The sequence below is a fragment of the Musa acuminata genome, chromosome BXJ2-4 (assembly GCF_036884655.1).
Source record: "Musa acuminata AAA Group cultivar baxijiao chromosome BXJ2-4, Cavendish_Baxijiao_AAA, whole genome shotgun sequence".
In the NCBI taxonomy this organism is placed as follows: Eukaryota; Viridiplantae; Streptophyta; class Magnoliopsida; order Zingiberales; family Musaceae; genus Musa; species Musa acuminata.
Window position 1 is genome coordinate 38511418 of NC_088341.1, and position 18473 is coordinate 38529890.

Here is an 18473-nt window from a genome sequence, read left to right on the forward strand (position 1 = left end):
CGAAAGTATGTTCCCAATCCTCTAGTGTCATTTTGATTTGGTTATATCCTAAGAATATATCTATAAAGGTGAGGAGCTCATGACTCAAGGTAGCAACAACCAACTAATCAATATGAGAAAGAGGATAGCTATCATTCGGACACACCTTATTGAGATCGGTATAGTCAATATACATCCTCCAATTTCTATTAGATATTTTAATGAGTACAACGTTGGTGAACCATTACGGATACTGCATCTCGATAATAATCCCTACTCCTAATGAATTTTCTATCTTATCACTAATTGCCTACCGACGGTCAAGAGCAAACTTATAATGCCTTTACTCCATTGGTCGTGCCTCGAGAGAAATATTCAAGTGATGCTAAGCTACGTTGAGGTCCATTCCCAACATATCTCTTGATGATCATGTAAACACCTTGACATCCTCTTGAAGCAAGTTGATGAGTTGTATCCGTCTCTCTTCAGAAAGTGCCGCTGCGACTTTGACAACTCGATCAAGTTGAGCCTTGTCTAGGAGTGCTTCAATCAATGGCTCCACCAGCTTAAGATATAGGACGAACTTAGTAAAGATTCGAGGGTCCATAGGTGACACCTCGGATTAGACCTTCTTCGGTAGGGAGATTGCTGTCAGGTAGCACCGGCATGACTCCCTTGGGTTTCTTCTTAGCTCTCCAATATTAGTTTTTATCGAGAACTTCATCACTATATTGTAAGTTGACACCACCACCCTCAATCTATTCAACGAAGATTAGTCAATAATTGCATTATATGTCGAGGGGATACCCACCAACATAAATCTAGCTAGTATCATTTTAGAGCAAAGCTCGTCTTTGAATGTGACATGCAGGCTCACAGTTCCAGGAAGAGAGATAAAGTTACTAGTGAATCCCATCAACGAAGAAGTCATAGTGGTAAGGTCGTTAATAGAGAACTTGAGTTTTTGGAAAGCATCAAAGTAAATGATATCGGTATAACTACTATGTCTATCATGACCCTCTTTACTCAAGCGTTGATCATCCTTATGGAAACTACTAAAGTGTTATCATGGTTTGGGTCGAGGCACTCCGTCTCTTCCTCCTTGAATGTTATCTCCAAGTCACCCTTCATCCTTTAGTGTTTTTCAATAGTAGCTTGGGTATAAGCTTTATGACTCGAGAAGCTATCTCCTCCTGAGGAGGGTCCATCAATAATGACGTATGATGACATCAAATCTATCTCTCCACTGATCACTGAGATTAGTGTGAGGGTTCCTGGTACTTTTGAACGACCTGTTTGAGGTGTCTCCAATGTATGAGTTCTTCAGTTTGTTCTTTCAAGTCACGGTAATCTTTTATATTGTGACCGTAATCCCAATGGAACCAGTAGTATTTGGACTCGTCTCTTTTTACCAATGGAGTCTTCATCAAGTGAGGGTTTTTCAAGAGTCTCCTTCTTTTTTATATATAGAAAAACTTTAATTCTAGACATATTTAGGGGGATTAGCTCAAACCTTGGGTAAGGTAACATGGGTTGTTCATTCCTCCTTTATCGTGGTGACCTCGAGGTTAAGGTGTATTATGGTCGCTTTTGCTTTAGTGTCTTGTATGACTCTTCATGCTTACCCGAGACCATTGCATTGATGATAATATATTAATTGGCCCTCTAAAGTACCTTTGGTACAATCGTCGATGGCCTCTCCACCAACGACTATAAGAGATGAGAGAACTTGAGTCTCATTATGAGTGACAGATAAGTATCTATCATACCTCGAATTTCATTGGTGAATCGAGCGATGAAGTTTGCAAGTGTTTTCTCCTTTCCTTATTTGAGTCCGAGAAGCATTGCTATCGATGGACTCGAGCGCATGTTCTTAAGGAAGTAAAATTTGAACTCCCTCGTGAGTTGGGCAAAAGAATCAATGAAAAATGGCTTCAAGCAAGCGTATCATTCCTGTGCGGATCTCTTAACATGGTTAAGAAGGTGCGATACAGTCTGAAGTTACATACAATGACATTTGAGCATGAAAAGCTACAATATGCTTTATCGAGTCAGTAATATTATCGAATGCCTCAAACAATGGGAGGCATAAGTTTACTGGAATTAATTTTTTCTAGATTTTTTTGGGTGAATGATGATCAATTATATATTGGATGATGATTAATTGATAATATACTCCTATTAGTTAAATTTAGGCTTATCCTGTTTTATTTAGTTACATTCCTCTATTAATAATGTCACTTGATTTCCGTTTGGTTAAGCGATTGGGTTAGGGTTGCACTTTGTACAGGTAGATTAGTTCTGGATTGATTTGAGTCTGCCACATCATATATAGGTTTGCCAATCAAAACGATGACAATTGCCATAATTAGACAATGGGACGTACTCTTCACGGTGTGTGGTGAAAATCTTGAACCGTGTCTGTGCTCAATTAGGAAATCCGATCCTTGACGTGGGTTTCGATTACTTACCACGTGCATTTCACGTGCTTGTTGATCTACATAATAGCACCCTTGCCATTAACTTGGCTTGTTTCGAGTAGGGGCGATCGTCGGTGGGGGGAGGAGGGGCCTCACGTAAGAGAGAACGATGTCGGGTATGGGGGATGGGTACGTGGGCACCGCCCAGGACGCGGTGCGGATACGGCGGCTGGAGAAGCAGCGCGAGGTTGAGCGCCGGAAGCTCGAGGAGCGGAAGAAGAACGCCTCCGCCGGCGGCCAGTCCGGTCTCCTCCAGTTCGGCTCCGGCACCTCAGAGGTATTATTTCCATCCGCTTAGCTTTTCCTCAACCTCCTCCTTTGCATCTCCCTTAAGATGAACCCTTCGGTCTTCTGCCTTCCCGCTAATTAGGATTTCCCTCTCCTGTTATCATGAACGGCACCTTTTTTCCCTTTCGAGAAATCTGCAAAAGATCGGAGCATTAGGGTTTTGGTTTTCTTGGATTCCGATTTAATTGACGCAGAGTACATCTTTTACTCATATCTGAAGTCGGTTTTAGATTTTGTCATGGTTATGTTTGAAACTATAATCTATTGAAGGTGTCTGCATGTGATTATCGGCTGCGTTAGCATTCTATCATGTTGATGGAGATCACGAAAGCATTTCTTCTTCATATTTATGAAAAAAAGATGTTGTTAATAAAACTAGAAATTGGTTACTTGCTCAAACCCTAAGAACCGAGGATAAAAAAACGTCACATAATCTACTTGTGTTTATAATATGTTTAAGATGGTTTAATGCATGCGTTTATATTGAAGTTCATGTCGTGGATAGGAGGACGGGTGGCAACTGAAAAGAAAAAAGGGTAATGAAAGCTGGCTTTAGAAAAGGCTGCTCACCCTGCCGTTGCTTCATGGTTATAAGAGAGTGCTTCCACACATTGGAAGGAATATCTGGTTTATTACAGTCAGAGCCCAACAAGTTGAGAAGTTAGACTGGTAGCAACCACATAGGATGTACTGAGATTGTTTACCTGATAGATAAGTGATCTGCTGTAACCTTGATATAAACATGACAAATGTCAAGCTCTGCAAAGAGTATATAGAGGGCTTGTGTTCAACCTGAATGAAGCTTTGCGGATCAGAAATATCCAGCACTCTTTAGGGTTTATGATTTTGGATAGTATGTGCTTACTCTATGCCACTTGAATAATCTTCACTTGGATGTTTGTGAATCATAGTGGTAAAATATTCTGTTAAAATATTTCAATGATGACTGGTTCACCACCTGCAATTTTTTTTTCCATAGATAGTAAATGTTAAAGTTTTCGAAGTATTTCTTGGTCAGCTTAAAAGGTTCTTCATTCCTGATTCATTTTTTATTTGAATATACAATGGGTGCCAGATTCTGGAGACTGCATTTAAGAAGGAAACAATTGGTCTAGTAACCAGAGAACAATATGTTGAGAAGGTAATATCTAATAATTGGATTGCTCATTTGTTCATTTTTTATGTTGATATGCAACACATCCCAAAATTTTCATTTTGTTTTAAAGAGGGTCAATATACGTAACAAAATCGAGGAGGAAGAGAAGGAGAAGCTTCAAAAGATGCAGCAAGAGTGAGTTTAAGTCTTTGCACGATCATTTTATTTCCTAAATGTCCTATTAAGTTAACATATTCTGTATATTCTGTCACAGGGAGGAAGAACTTCAGATGCAAAAACGGAAAAAGAGGAGGGTAAAGGGAGATTCACGTTTGTCCTTCTTCGATGAAATTGATAATGGGAGTGATGAGGAAGACATGGAAAATAGTAAGTTCATGCTCTCTTGCATCTTCCAGTATGTGTGTTATTCTAGGTTTGAGGTGTCACATTGTCTGAGAACTCCTAGTTGCCTAAGTGAATGCAATCTATTCTGTATTTTTTTAGAAAAGAAAAAATGTATTTCTATGCTGGATGTTTTCTTGTTCTTCCTTTTTTATTAGTCATTAGAGTCTTATTTGCAGTGTCTTAGACCGCTTTATGAACCTTCATCATGCACATCATTTTTCTTTAGTGTTGACAACGATTAGGATTGCAAACATTCCCAAAGCTTTTTTGTTTTGAATCCTTTTTTTTTGTTGGACTTACCCTTTTCATCTCCTATGCACGCAACAAATGTATGCTCCTCAGTGCATCATGCACTTGTTTCCATCCTTTAGATCATTGTATTTTCCTAATTTTTGGATTTCCTTTGAACCCATTAACTTGGAGCACACGATTTTTTCCAAGCTTAAAGTGACAAATGTTTTAAATACTGGTCGAGTACAATTTTGACTTGTTAGACTAATATGGTACCAGTATATCATCCTTATCATTAAAATTTATAGAAAAATATTAATTAGAAAAATGAATACCGATAAATATTTAGTAGACCAGTAAATACTGGTTGGTACATGTTGGTCCAATATATGAAACCATGATTGTGACTGCAAGGTTTTAACTAAAGTACTTATATCTTGCTGTTGGTGTAAAAATGTATATCTTTGCTTCATGATATCAACTTTGATGTAACTACATAACTACATTTGTGTATGTCTAGGTGTAAAAATGTATACCTTGATGCTGTTTTCTCTTTCAAGTTCTTGGTTTCTGAATGTTACTTATATAGTGCAACTTGTGCATAAATTATATACTGTATATCAGAATAATGTGACAGCTGCAAAATGATATATTGACTAACTCTTATCTAATGCTCATCTATGTCAAATTTAAAGACATTCCTATTTTGATTCTGACGTTGGTCCAGCCTATCACTATAGTTAGAATTTTTGCCTTGGCATGGTCACTATAGATTCTTGTCATTCTCCAGGTGTTCATGGTCTTCCCTTAAATCATATCAATTTCGTGCAAAGCAGTTAGCCTGTCAAATTGTCTTCCTTGGCAGTGTATCCAATTTTGTCCATAAAATACCAGTTGCTTTCCTGTATATGCTTAGCTAGTCATGGTTAAAGATAAAATGAGTCCGTGCTGAGTGATAATTGAAGCCCAAGTTAACTCTTTTGTCCCTGGCATACTACCAATGAAACAATACATGGGCTATGCTTCTATTCTGTTGGTCTTGATTGTACTTCTTAAAAGGTTATATTATCTTAGTTCTGATCCTATTGCTGAAAACTGTTCTGCCATTCAGAAGAGAACCATGATAAAAGGAAGTTTGGTTATGGGAATCTTGGGAAGGACCCAACTGTTGAAACAAGTTTTCTGCCCGATAGGTATGGCATAATGTGTGGTTGAATTTGGTGAAATTTTAAGCGATACCAAAATATGTCTGTTTCAATTCTAGGTTGTTTTAAAACTTTGTGCCGGTGGCAAGGATAATCTTTCAGGGAGAGAGAAGCAGAGGAACAAGCAGAACGGGAACGATTACGGCGGCAGTGGCTGCATGAGCAGGAATTAATTAAAAGTATGTTGGGAGTTTGTCGCCATTGCTTTGTTAGGGTTGTTAATCCAAACATTAATGCTAAGCTGGTTTTATAATATTGCAGATGAGCCTCTAGAAATCACATATAGTTACTGGGATGGTGCAGGGCACAGAAGGATTATCCAGGCAAGTTTAACACTATTAATCATAGATGATCTTTTTCAAGGTGTGCTATTAACCTGTGTAAAATTAACCATTAGGTTCGCAAAGGTGACACTATTGGAGAATTTCTCCGAGCTGTTCAGCAGCAACTTGCACCAGAGTTTCGAGAGATTCGAACAACATCAGTGGAGAACCTTCTTTATGTAAAAGAAGACCTGATCATACCTCATGTGTGTTTTTATGTCACAACCCTTCGTAGTTTACTATTGGTTTTAATTTAGTCTTTCGTCTAAATGTGGTCGATGAGTTAATTTTTGTGTTCTTATGTTTGTTTTTAAATTGACAGCAACACAGTTTTTATGAGTTAATTATCAACAAAGCAAGGGGCAAAAGTGGACCGGTAATGATCTTTCTTGCTATAACTGCAGTTTTGTTTTGTGACTTCTTTTTTCTCATTGATATTTTGGACTGTTGCTGCTGCTATTTTTATTTGTGCATCCTTTGTGAAGCCTTTTATACTGTTGTTTCATCTGTACTTTTTACAGCAGTATCACTCGTAAATCATTGTAATTTATATATGAGCTACAATTTATTGATGGAGTTTTCCTTGTCATTGGCATAACTTGCTATCTGGTAGCACCCTTTTCATGTCATTGACTTCTTAACCCAACGATCATAAAGGTTGTCAGGATCAATTCTTGGGATGAGCTTTTCCATATTGTGTGAATAGTTGAAAGTTGAACAAAAAATATTGATCTTGCATGTATTGGTGCTTTTCCTGACATTTTTAGGAAAAAAGGGTCCCTAATAACATGTTACATGAGGATTTTATTTATTTGTACTTTTCACTGATGAACAAAATATACTTTTGGCACCTTGAGATATAGGAATTTATGATCTTAACTGTTTAACATTTGCAGCTTTTTCACTTTGATGTTCATGAGGATGTTCGAACCATTGCTGATGCAACCATCGAGAAAGATGAGGTGCAGTATACTTTCCTTTTGCCTCATTTAACTGTTTAGTGGGTAACTTATGGGATGATAGTCTGTTGATGTCATTGAAGTCGGGAGATTAATCTAATTTCAAGAAGTTTTGTAGACAATAGAAAGGCTTGATCATTCTTATGATAATGTTTTTCACCAATTTGCAGTCGCATGCTGGAAAAGTTGTCGAGAGACATTGGTACGAGAAGAATAAGCATATCTTCCCTGCATCGAGATGGGAGGTACCCCTCTTTGTTTAGCTAATATCTTGTGCTCATCATTGTTTAAGATTTCAGGGAAACTACTAAATTTCTTTATCGTGTTGGCTAATTTTTATGGCTCTTTTATCTATCTAACCGTGTAATTTTTTGTTTCTAGATATATGATCCTAGCAAAAAATGGGAGCGGTATACCATCCATGGAGACTAAGCTCTAAATTGGATTCGGATGCTGTGTGCTTTCACCCTATCTATCTTTGAAGCAACACTTGGAATCCCTTCTGTGTTGTTGACGTATTACCAACTCGGAACTGTGTCAAATCTGAAGCTATGTTAGACTTAGGTTCTTCGGAACTCTAAGATTTTTCAGATATTGTTGCTTGTCCTGAGTGTGGAATTCTTGTGATTGTGCTTGAATTCTTTGGAACTCTATGAACCAAAAGTATGCATTTGATACGAGTCCATTGCTGTCATTGGATCTCAAGCTTTTCCATTGCATGTTGGTTTCCAAGCTTCAATTCCATCTGTAATGGCTACCTGACCAGCTTCCTATGGATCCTTTCCTTTCCGTTTTGCAGCAGGAGATTGGTTCAATTGCTGGTGATTGGGTTGAGCCCAAAAAATCGTAAGATTCGGGTTTGGTTCATGCTCATGTAATCCGTTAAAAGCGTTTATAACGGTTGTTATTGGGTATACGTTTCGGTCCATAACGTGTTAAATGTTCCGATCCAAGGCCCAAAATTGCAAGTTATCTGACAGCCGCTATTTAGGACTGGCCTCGAAAAGTAACGCTTGAAGACTCGGGTTTGGTTAAACCCATTAAATCCGTTATAGGCATTTATGACGGCCGTTATTTCGGATGACAATAGGATCCGTGTTAGTATGCGAATTGCATAGTTGCATTTAACGGCATGTTTGGAAAGGATCCCCTGTCGTATGATCGTAAGGGAGGGTGCTTCTTAGTCTGGCATCTGTTCAGACCTCTCGCATCACTCTCTTCTCGAGGCTCCATCGAACGGCTGCGGCCCGATTCCTCGATCGCCCCTCGCTCTCGCCGTTGGTCATGGCGATTAGGGTTTGCTCGTTCCTGATCGCGCTTCTCCTCCTCGCGTCTCCGCTCGTCCAAGGTATTCTCTTCGATGTCCTCGAACGATCCGATCTCGCGCTCATTGAATCCCGATGTGTCTTTTTGGGGCTGGAACTCGTCGATCGGTGTTGTACTTGCTATTGTTACGACTGAGGGGCAATTTTTTGGACGCGGTTTGTTTGTTTGGTTCTGCGTAGGAGGTTGTTCTTGATTGCCTTGTTCTTCTCCCTTTTCTGGGTCTTTTAGTTGATCTGCACTCATGGATATTGTAGATCTGCAGGGATTATTGTTGTTACCTTTATTCATCCCAGTGTGAATTACGGTTCTGTTTAGATGATCCATAGATCGGGATTTTTTCTAGGGAATGGATCCATGTTAAATTTGAAGGCTTATGTCCTTCGAGGAATTATACCATGGGAATTCCGATTGATTGGATATTTACTGTACACCATGAACGCTATGTTGGAAGTTCCTTGTGGGGTTTGAGAAGATTTAACTTTCCAACCGAGACGAAATGAATACAGGAGAAATGGATTAAAAAAAGGGGGCTTGTATCAACGAGGACACAGAAAAGAAAAAAGGATGGACAGGTGAACAGACATACTAAAGCAAGAACGAGAGGCGAGAGCTACAGAAAGCTACACCACTGTTTAGCCTCGATCCGAGCTGATATAAACACAAGCTCACTTTCTGGAAATATTTATGAAATTCTGCTACTTTGCTCTCTCCAGACATACCTACACTGGTAGGAAAAAAAAAAACTTTCTGCAAAAGTTTTTAGGGCTCGTTGTGACCAAAGAGATGCCCTGGGCCAATGTTTCTGGTTTATTGTCCATGGAATAAATATTTCTAGCATGAGCAGTGCTCTCTTCAAAAGGATCTGGGATGACATTATTTACAATTTTGTGGTGTTTATAAAACAACCATGCCTGAACTAAATCAGATGGTTCACTTTAATTGTCCTAGTTCATCTTAAGATATTCTTTCCCCTTTTCACTAATTGTTCATTGTTTAAGGTAGGATGCTGACGTGGATGCTCCTTATAATATAGTCACTTAACAAATAGAATTCCCCCCCCCCCTTGGACTGTATGACTTAAAGATCATACTTTCAAGTTGCTCTTGAAGCCTTACTAGGTTAGATGTGTCTATGAGTGCTGATTTTCCTTTGCTGACTATCTATTCTCTGAATTCTGGCAGTTGCTAGATGCCAGTCAGATGAGGATGTTGCCGCAGCGGAAGTTGTTGAAGGAAGCGATCTTGGCATAGTTGGTGATGACACTCAAGTTTTTGATGGAGCTCTGGATCCAGCTCCTGGAATAGATACGGTCTGTGTATTCCCAAAGAACACCGCTAAATGTAAGTACTACTTCTGGTAATAGCCAATTATTTCAAATAGGAAAGTATCTAGTTTTCATTTTAACCACTCTACTATCTTTTTGTCCGTGCAGTAGTACCAGCAGGAGAAGAAACTGAACTACTGGTTGGCTTACATAATGAGGGTGCATTCCTACTGCCTTTTTAAAATCTGAACCTAATTCAGCACTAAGTTTTTGCATTTCTATCCTCTTATTGACTTTTTTGCTTGTTTCATTATTGTTGTGTACTCTTAATGCAGTACAGACTCGTAATTAAGATCTTCTGTATTGCCAGATTTGCTTTTTTACCACATTAAATTTTTCTGGTTCTTGACAGTCTAACCAAATATAAGTTGCTATTGTCAATATATGCAGTGTATCTTTGATTTTCAGTTGTAATATTTTATAGTTCTCTTTCAATGATAAAACAATTGTTATATCTTCAGGCTACTCTAGATGAAGTAGCAGAAACAGGAACGAATTTGTTTCTATCTTATATTTATGTTATCAAGCATAAACTGGAAACTGTGAGTCGGATATGTAGATTTTTGATTTATTTTGATTTGCTGATGTTGTTTCCAGTTTCTCATCCTTTTTCCTGTGGTTATTTAGATTTTCCATATGAGGTAGCGGAAGCTGAGTAAACTACTTCCCATTATTTATCTTCTATTATCTGCTTTGTTTTGCAAGTGACACACAAAACAATGAATCTGACATATCACTGGTCTTTGTGCACAACATCAGTATTCTCTATACAAGCCATAGGCATATTCTACCTTCAGCCATAATACTTTTTAGTCCTTGCTGCCATGTTATGATGTGTACCTGCTCATTTTGATAAGTTGTTGTCTCTGTGACAATTTAGCTGATTTTTGTTAGAGGTAAGGTTGCATACCGAGATTCCCTAGACCTTGCTTTTGTCCAAGCCTCTTGTATAAGCTTCTCTTCTTATTCAAACTGTTGTACTATATGCATATAATTGATGCTATCATCTGGAAAACATGCAGGTGAAGCAGCTTTAAAAGTGGTTGCTATACATGCTAGCCTTCATCTCCCGTTTGATCATCACATGTTTGTGCAGAATCTTACTGTGCAGGTGTGTATCCATTTGGATGCCTGTTATGGACTTACAGCATGATTGCTATATAGTGGGCATCACATACAATCCCCTCATGTGTTATCTCTGCTTAGCTGCATTTATCTTGGTCATGTTATCCATGGTTAAAAAAATATGCATATTATCATGTATTGGCATCAAATTTTTTTTCATATGTTACCCCTGAACTTTTTCTTTGCCCTGTCCATAGATAGCTCAGAGAAGTATGAGTGCTATTTATCATGTGTAACTGTGTACAGTTTTATTTGATTCATAGCTAGTATTCTGTACTTCTCAATGTTGACTGTAAGCGAGCATATAAATCAACTGGAAGTCGAATAACATACATTTGAACTGACTGGAACAAGTTGTTACTGCTGTTGGATCACCATATGGTCAGGTTTTATTGATTCTTAGAGTAGTCTGCTTTATAAGGTTTGAAATCTGTTTATTGCGGTCCATCCATAACTAAAGAAAATCCAGCACTAGAATCTAGATGAACTTAACAAATTAACAGTTATGTCATTCTATGCCATCTCTTGTCAGATTTTATGTTTCTGACCAATCCTAAATTGCTTTTGTCTTCTTTTTCTTGTTTGTGGATCTCGACAACTCATTGAGGTCTTTTGGATGAATATTTTACCTAGATGATTAGATGATGGCTGAGAATTATAAGTAACCATCATTCGACTTAAATGGCATTTCTCTGCTTGTCATCACCTTGAAATGAAGCATCAACTTTGGAAAATAGCTTCTAACAAGCAGAATCAGCAATAACCCTTGGAAATTTTGGTCTACTTACAGGCTTACAACATGTAAAAGGTTTTTATGCAAATTTCATTATTAGTTCAAGTTAATTAGTCCTTGGATTTCTAGAGCGGATCTGTTGTCTTCTTCTAAGTCTTACTTCTACTCTGATGCTTTGGCTTGAAAATGCAAGTCATCATAATTTCTGAAAAGTTATATGCAGATTGCAGAAGTACTTGTTAAACATGTTCTACTTCAACAAGTTGGTAGCTTGGCAAATTGATCCAAAGGACTTTGAAACTTCAAATTGGACTTCTTTTTCTGGCTGACAAATTTGTAGCTTCTTGCAAGTTATGATCAATGCAGGTTGTAGCATCATACTTTAGTCAAGTCTTGTCTTCTAGTGATGTTATGAGCTACAATTTTTGGTTACTTGTTATGTTTGATTAACCCATTTCTGAATTTTCCCACAATTGAGGTGAGAATTAATTGAACTTGTAGTCAGCTGCTATTTTAGGAGAGCAATGGCTATCAGCTTGCCTTGTTGATGTCCTAACATCTTGTGAAGGACATGCTTTTGTTGCTACTATTTCATACTTTTTTTTTTTCCCTGTGATGAAAGTATTGGTCATTTGTTTTCTTGAATTTGTAATGTCAATTTTTTGTTGCCACATATATCATGAAACATATGCATGTTTTTGGTCAGTCTTACATCACTTATGCTTCTTGTCCTTTATTTGGTATCCCAAATGGTGATGGTAAGTGTTTCTGTTAATATCTTACTGCAGGAGTTCTATAATGCAACAGTACCTGTTTCTACTCAAGCTACCTTCCCATATGTATTTGCTGTTAGCAGATACTTGCAGGTGAGTGCTTCATTTATGTGATTGAGATTTGAGATATTCTCAATAGTTTCATGCCTGTCGAGATACATGTTTCCTATGAGCCACTTATCTTTCTCTTACTACTGTATGTTTCTTATGCAAATCCTTTATGCACTCAATGAGAGATTTGCTATGCAGCCTGGCTCTTTTGATTTAGTGGGAACGGTAGTCTATGAGATTGATCAGCAACCATATCAGAATTGTTTCTATAATGGCACCATTGAAGTTGTAGAAGCTGGAGGTCTTTTAACCATTGAGTCAGTTTTTCTTTTGACCCTTGGAGTCGCTCTGATTGGTCTTTTGGGATTCTGGGCATATGGTCAAATTCAACAGTTATCAAAGGTACTTTAATTATTTGATCATTTGCTGTGAACCTTTAATTGGTTACAAGATTTTATTGATTAGATAATTAATGCTGCTAAATTGCATCTTTCTAGCATATTTTTCATATTGAAGTATAGAATAACTGAAGCCGTTGCAAGTGTACTTCTGCTGAGTTTCAAGTTTCACATAAAGTTTGAACTCTTCTTGTACATATCCATTTGATAAGTTTGGTTTCTTAGTGCAAGAAACTATTTTCGGTATCTATTTTTAAACTAGGGTCTAGTATTGTTGTTATAGTAGTGGATCAAGTCAAGAGTATGCCAAAATAATTAATGGAAGTAAACAAGGGTTAAAATTATTTTGAAATTATGTTGTCAAGGGCCATTTGGTAGACACTGTATGTAATGTATTTTTTAAATATGGAGGAGTTGACCAATTGCTACCAAAGCCTCTGAGAGTTCAATTTAATCAATCATACCTTACCAGAATAAGATATGTATGCATGTATATCCTAGATGCAGGTGAGTTACATTTTTTAAATTGTATGTTTAATTGTGAAATAATAGTGGCATCCTTTTTCACTTCTAAGAAATTACTTTTTAAGTCAGTACCTTCATGTATTTGAAGATTGTTACACAACTATTTCCTGAATTGCAACAAAAACCTAGAAGCCATTGCCTGGATGACATGCAATTTGTAGAGCTTAGTTAATCCAAAGACAGTACCAGTCCCAAAATTCACCTTTTATTTTATTCGGCTCTGGTGTGTAGCTCAAGGATGCAAATATGTAACTAGAAAAAAAATATGAACACCTTTTTCTTTCTGAGAATGGTCTCTATCCTGAGCACCAAGCACATGTTGCCCTTGTTCATTCTTTATCTTCTGTTAGTTTATAGTTGACATCTTTGAGATCAATTCCTGTTGACCATTTCAAGCTTAAAATCTAGTTGAGAAATGCAACTTTTATGTTCTCATGCTCATGCTATTTCATCATGCAAATTTAAACCATCTTTGTTTGTTTCTTTGTGTGTTTTCTTCCATGCAGAAGACAAAGAGATCTCCGAAGGTGGAAGTAGGCACCAAAACCACAGATGCCGACATGGATGAGTGGTTGCAGGTAAATATTAATTTGCTGCAATCGGAGGATGTTTACTTGTGTTGTCCTCTTATTGCTTTAACATTTTATTGAAATTACTCTGGTTCATGGATTTTGTATAATTTTTCCAGCTGTGTTCTTTGCTTTTAAGTTTGATTCGTATGTTCTTTCACCATTCTACACAACTCAACTTTGTCTTTTTTGTTCAGGGAACTGCTTATGCGCAGTCATTGTCAAAATCAAAGAAAAAGAAGTAGATTGAGGTATTCTTCTTGGTAGTGAATCTTTCTGGGGGAGCAAGACGAGGCAGCTTATCTGACAAGTTGTAGATTCCGGGTTCAGTAAAAAAAATCTGGACGTACTTCTTACTTCAGTTTAGAATCATCCTGCAACCTTTTATTTCGTTACTCGGCGACATCTGATCCTCCTCCTCTGCCATACAAGAACATATTTCGAAACCTCAATTTTGACTGGGTTTAATTTTGTACACTTTTGATATTATTGCTTTTGCTATAGAAACAAATTATTCCAATTATTTACTCTTTTTTACTTGTATCACGATCAAAAGCATCATCCTTCTTTTTCTCAGTTTTAGTCATAGTTATTAGAACCAAATAAAAAAAATAAAAAATTGGACCACTAATCAGTCTAGTCCACTTGTTGCATTAGTTTTTGTTAGAGAATAAATGCACTTCACTTGAATATTTTTATTTATCTAAATGGTATCTATAACCATTTAAATTAGAGTTAATAAGGGAAGAAAGAGTTTCTTTTCATCTTATCCTTTCCTTCTGTAGTTCTCTCCCGTGTCCTTTGTTCGTCTCCTCTCTTCGTCCAGCCTTGCGTTCTTTTAGCTTTTGTTCGTGTCTAATCCGATTGGTTTCGGTCTTAAATATACATCCAATGATCCCATGACTTGTATAACGAATCCAATCCCATCCTAATATCGGGTGTGGATCTGTGCAGTTTCGGATCTCCAGTGGAACCCGTTCTCATTTCCCCTGCCGACAAGACCTCTCTCTTTTTGTCTCTTTTCTCGAAGAGGCGTCGATAAGACCAACTATTAACACACGGTATGAAGCTTTTAGGGTAAAGATGGAACTTAGCCGATCTGACGGTCACAGTTTCGCGACCGTTCCGTCTTGGCGGTTAGATCTACTTTCTTCGATTCCCCTCGGAGGCCCCGCTCCAAATCACGGTACGCTTAACACGCCGAAAGCGACGCCTCGACGAGCATCGGTGAGACGGGGAGCGGATTTCGTTTCTTCTCTCTCTTAGCGTGAGGGTTAAGGTTCCCTCGGTGATCTCTGGGCTGGCTTCCACCGCTTCGATGGAGCAGGCGAACGACCGATCGAGGGGAACGGTGAAGTGGTTCAACAACACCAAGGGGTTCGGTTTCATCTCGCCGGACGACGGCGGGGAGGACCTCTTCGTCCACCAGTCCTCCATCAAGGCTGAAGGATACCGTACCCTGACTGAGGGCGAGATCGTCGAGTTCATGGTCACCGAGGGCGACGACGGCCGCATCAAGGCCGTCGACGTCACCGGTCCCGACGGATCCAACGTCCAGGGGGGCGGCGGCGGCGGCGGCGACGGTCGGAGAGAAGGGTTTGGAGGTGGCCGTGGCGGCGGATCCTGGGGAGGGGGGTACGGTGGTGGGAGGGGAAGGGGCGGCGGAAGCTATGGCGGTGGCGGAGCTTGTTATAATTGCGGTGAGACTGGGCATTTTGCCAAAGATTGTCACCAGGGTAGTGGCGGTGGCGGTGCTGCTTGCTATAACTGTGGTGAGATGGGACATCTTGCCAGAGATTGCTCCCAGGGAGGAGGCAGTGGCAGCAGAAGGTACGGTGGGGGAGGCGGTGGGACTGACCGGTCTTGTTACAATTGTGGTGAGATGGGGCATATTGCTAGGGAATGCCCTGGCAAGGTCTGAGGCTGCATCGCTTCCAGGCTTTGCTTCATTTCTTTTTGCTCACCCAACATGATAGTCTGTTATCCTTTTTTGTGCTGGGTTTCATGCTTTTTCTTCTCCTTCTTTATTTATGTGGAATGGATATGGATATGCTTGTTAACTTTGTTCAGCTGGTTTTGATGGATTGTGGCTTACCTTGAAACAAAGATTGGACAATGTTTATACATATGTGCTTTTATATAATTTGTTTTGCTACATTGTTCATTATGGTTGTTATCTTGTTGTGTTAGTATTACTGTTATTTTATGCAATACAATTAATCTGTGATTTGAGATTGGGACTGCAAGTAATCTGTGGTTTTGATCTCTGAATGATGCAAGTTATGCAAATCCTTTTTGACAGAAGAGTTTCTGCATAGTGTGGTAGGAGACTTAACCAAGAGAATTCATGCCTGGATACATGGGATAGGATATGTCCTGAAGTGATGCTTTGTGCTTTTGAGATGGTTTTTGTTGTGGTGATTCTCTGAGAAACTTGTTGCTTATTGTGGTTGGATCTTTGTGTCTTATTAGCTTTCTTTAGTTGTTGGTATCTTATGAGTATTATGAACTTGGTTGTGATGTATTGCACATGAGAACTTGATGCCTCTTGATAGTAGCGGTATATATAACATAAACTCACATGCTTTTGTTTTCCTTGTCTTGGTATTTATTTGATGTGATCTGGAACAACTATTTAATACACTGAATACTGCAATCTGCACTTGAAATGAAGGCTTCTATGGACAGAATAGTTATTATTTGGCATTATACTTGCATATGATGAATTTAGGCTGTCAGGTTTTATTAAACAGTGTAACAGCTATGACTCTGCCTTCATGATTGTTACATACAATGGAGGACTCTGTCAACCATCATTTACATCGTAGGTGTCCACTTTTCTTTTTTGTTCAAGTTACTTTATTTTCAGCAAGAAGCATACTTCCGGGGCTGGAACAAAGGGAAAGTATTTAAGTTATAGTGTTGTATTGATTGTTGCATTGTTGAAGATTTCAAAAGATGGTTGTGTTCAATGGCTATCAGGTGAGTTCCATGTTACTCTGCTTCACCAGCATGGCATATTCCATTTCTTCAACTAGTTCTGTTGTCCTTTTTCCTGTGACTATTATTTCAGCATGACATTCTTTTTTTTTGTCAGCTTGTTGCTTCAAACCTTTGACAAGTCACATTAAAAGAATTTATATATGCACTTCTGTTAGTTCTATCGAAATATGTTTTATAATGTTTAGGTTTCTATGATAACCTAGATTCCTGTTACGGCAAGTGGTTAGAATGGAGGATCATATATACACTCTCTGATTTTGTTGAGCATAATAGGTAGTAGGTATTTTTTCACAGAAGTCATCTGGGTTGGTATGAACAACTTCAATCCTTTGCCCAAATTACTTTGGTAGGATTCTTTTTTTGGGATATAGAATTTGTTTGGATTCTTATTCTCATATGTTCTTATGATGCTTTTTAAATGTAGATAATTGGGTAGTGCAAGAAATTAATTTCAGTGTGATGGAAATTACATAATCAAGTGTTGCAATATATCGAGCATCATTGTGTTTTAAGGGAGAGAGCAACCATAACTAAATACACTGCTTTTTTTTTACCTTTAGTTTTAATGTTTATTGCCAGCTGAAAAGGGCAAAAGAAACCTAATAAAATGATACCGGAAGACACGTACTAAAATTTCTGGCTAGACATGATATCTTCTTACTACATGTTTTTTGATTCTATACTGTGAATTTAACAGAAATACTTTAGCACATATAGAAGTTTACATAATTCTTTGCTAGAGATTGCTCTGATATTACTTGCTTCGGTTCTTCAGCTCTTGATTCCTTCCTTAACCTCCGCTTCTAGGTGATCATTCTCTTCTATATTTGTATCAGAGTCTTGTGCACAGATTAATATACACACAAGGCATATTCCTTTATATATTGAATTTTTCTGTTTGATTAACATTCTCATCCAAAATGCTAGTGCATTTTTAATGGGCACTCTATACTCAAATAAATATTAGAGATGAGATTTAGACTCCTAGTGTAGAGAAAGAATGCCCAGAAAAGCAACAATTCTTATAAGTTGGAAAACAAACATCCATCAAGCCAATATGCATGGTGTTATTGTGAAAGAAAAAGCATAAATGATTACTTTGTCATGGAGCAAACGAAGAAGGAACTGTGGTCTGGTTATATCTTGTGGTAATGATGTGTTTGAATGCTCTTGATGCCCTTAATCCTAAGTTGAAGCTGGAAATCTTTTGTATCAAGCATAATGTGATACAAAATTGTGTATTCCGTTCCTAATAAGTCTTTCCATCAATAGGAACCCCAAAATTTTGTTGTCAGAGCATCAAACATCATTTTTTTACTAATGTTTTGTGTTATATAACGACCCATCCAAATAATTTTCTCCATGTTATTATCTCTTCCAGATCTAAGGTGTGAAGCCACAAGTGAGGTCAGATCTTAGGAATATTTTTGTAGTTGGAAGGAGGCTTATTACATCTACTTGGGATCAACTGCACCTTCAACCAAGTATATCTTCAAATTTCTTTTTAGCATCATTTCGTACATTATACTCTGACCAAATTGTTGTTTCACATGGCATATAAACAGCCTGGTGTGCAACAGTGTATCTATCAAGACAAGTTTGTCCTACAAAGATGATGCGACCAACTTGTTCTATCGGCACACACAAACAATAGTTTGGCGTGCAACAGATAGGATCAAG

At 38.1% G+C, this 18473-nt stretch overlaps 3 protein-coding genes across 4 annotated transcripts; all 3 read left to right on the plus strand.

Annotated features, from left to right (window-relative positions):
- The first annotated feature begins 2521 nt into the window (after nucleotides 1–2521).
- Nucleotides 2522–7643, plus strand: LOC103983222 (protein XAP5 CIRCADIAN TIMEKEEPER). 2 transcript variants are annotated; one of them, XM_009400427.3, is made up of 12 exons: nucleotides 2522–2736; nucleotides 3823–3888; nucleotides 3974–4038; nucleotides 4118–4230; nucleotides 5591–5672; nucleotides 5787–5863; nucleotides 5946–6007; nucleotides 6082–6213; nucleotides 6330–6383; nucleotides 6904–6969; nucleotides 7137–7211; nucleotides 7348–7643. In XM_009400427.3, the coding sequence occupies exons 1-12, from the start codon at nucleotides 2569–2571 to the stop codon at nucleotides 7396–7398; spliced, it is 1011 nt and encodes a 336-aa protein (XP_009398702.1). In that variant the 5' UTR covers nucleotides 2522–2568; the 3' UTR covers nucleotides 7399–7643. The 2 variants fall into 2 exon arrangements, with proteins under 2 accessions (XP_009398702.1, XP_009398703.1); XM_009400428.3 differs by having other exon boundaries at nucleotides 5594–5672.
- A 492-nt stretch (nucleotides 7644–8135) lies between these two features.
- LOC135610759 (translocon-associated protein subunit alpha-like) lies at nucleotides 8136–14258 on the plus strand. Its single transcript, XM_065105661.1, has 8 exons — nucleotides 8136–8314; nucleotides 9474–9632; nucleotides 9725–9775; nucleotides 10639–10727; nucleotides 12263–12340; nucleotides 12497–12700; nucleotides 13728–13799; nucleotides 13988–14258. Exons 1-8 carry the CDS (start codon nucleotides 8251–8253, stop codon nucleotides 14033–14035), a joined length of 765 nt encoding a protein of 254 aa, XP_064961733.1. The 5' UTR covers nucleotides 8136–8250; the 3' UTR covers nucleotides 14036–14258.
- A 670-nt stretch (nucleotides 14259–14928) lies between these two features.
- On the plus strand, nucleotides 14929–15954 carry LOC135610760 (glycine-rich protein 2-like). Its single transcript, XM_065105662.1, has one exon. It carries the CDS (start codon nucleotides 15109–15111, stop codon nucleotides 15709–15711), a length of 603 nt encoding a protein of 200 aa, XP_064961734.1. The 5' UTR covers nucleotides 14929–15108; the 3' UTR covers nucleotides 15712–15954.
- Nucleotides 15955–18473: the final 2519 nt, after the last annotated feature.

What these genes read in the sequence shown, in the direction of transcription:
- LOC103983222 (XM_009400427.3), top strand. Translation starts at nt 2,569, where the DNA reads ATGTCGGGTATGGGGGATGGGTACGTGGGCACCGCCCAGGACGCGGTG. An exon ending in TCGGCTCCGGCACCTCAGAG is followed by an intron (nt 2,737 to 3,822) that starts GTATTATTTCCA and finishes AATGGGTGCCAG; the next exon opens with ATTCTGGAGACTGCATTTAA. An exon ending in CAAGGGGCAAAAGTGGACCG is followed by an intron (nt 6,384 to 6,903) that starts GTAATGATCTTT and finishes TAACATTTGCAG; the next exon opens with CTTTTTCACTTTGATGTTCA.
- LOC135610759 (XM_065105661.1), top strand. Translation starts at nt 8,251, where the DNA reads ATGGCGATTAGGGTTTGCTCGTTCCTGATCGCGCTTCTCCTCCTCGCG. An exon ending in CGCGTCTCCGCTCGTCCAAG is followed by an intron (nt 8,315 to 9,473) that starts GTATTCTCTTCG and finishes GAATTCTGGCAG; the next exon opens with TTGCTAGATGCCAGTCAGAT. An exon ending in TGCAGAATCTTACTGTGCAG is followed by an intron (nt 10,728 to 12,262) that starts GTGTGTATCCAT and finishes ATCTTACTGCAG; the next exon opens with GAGTTCTATAATGCAACAGT.
- LOC135610760 (XM_065105662.1), top strand. Translation starts at nt 15,109, where the DNA reads ATGGAGCAGGCGAACGACCGATCGAGGGGAACGGTGAAGTGGTTCAAC.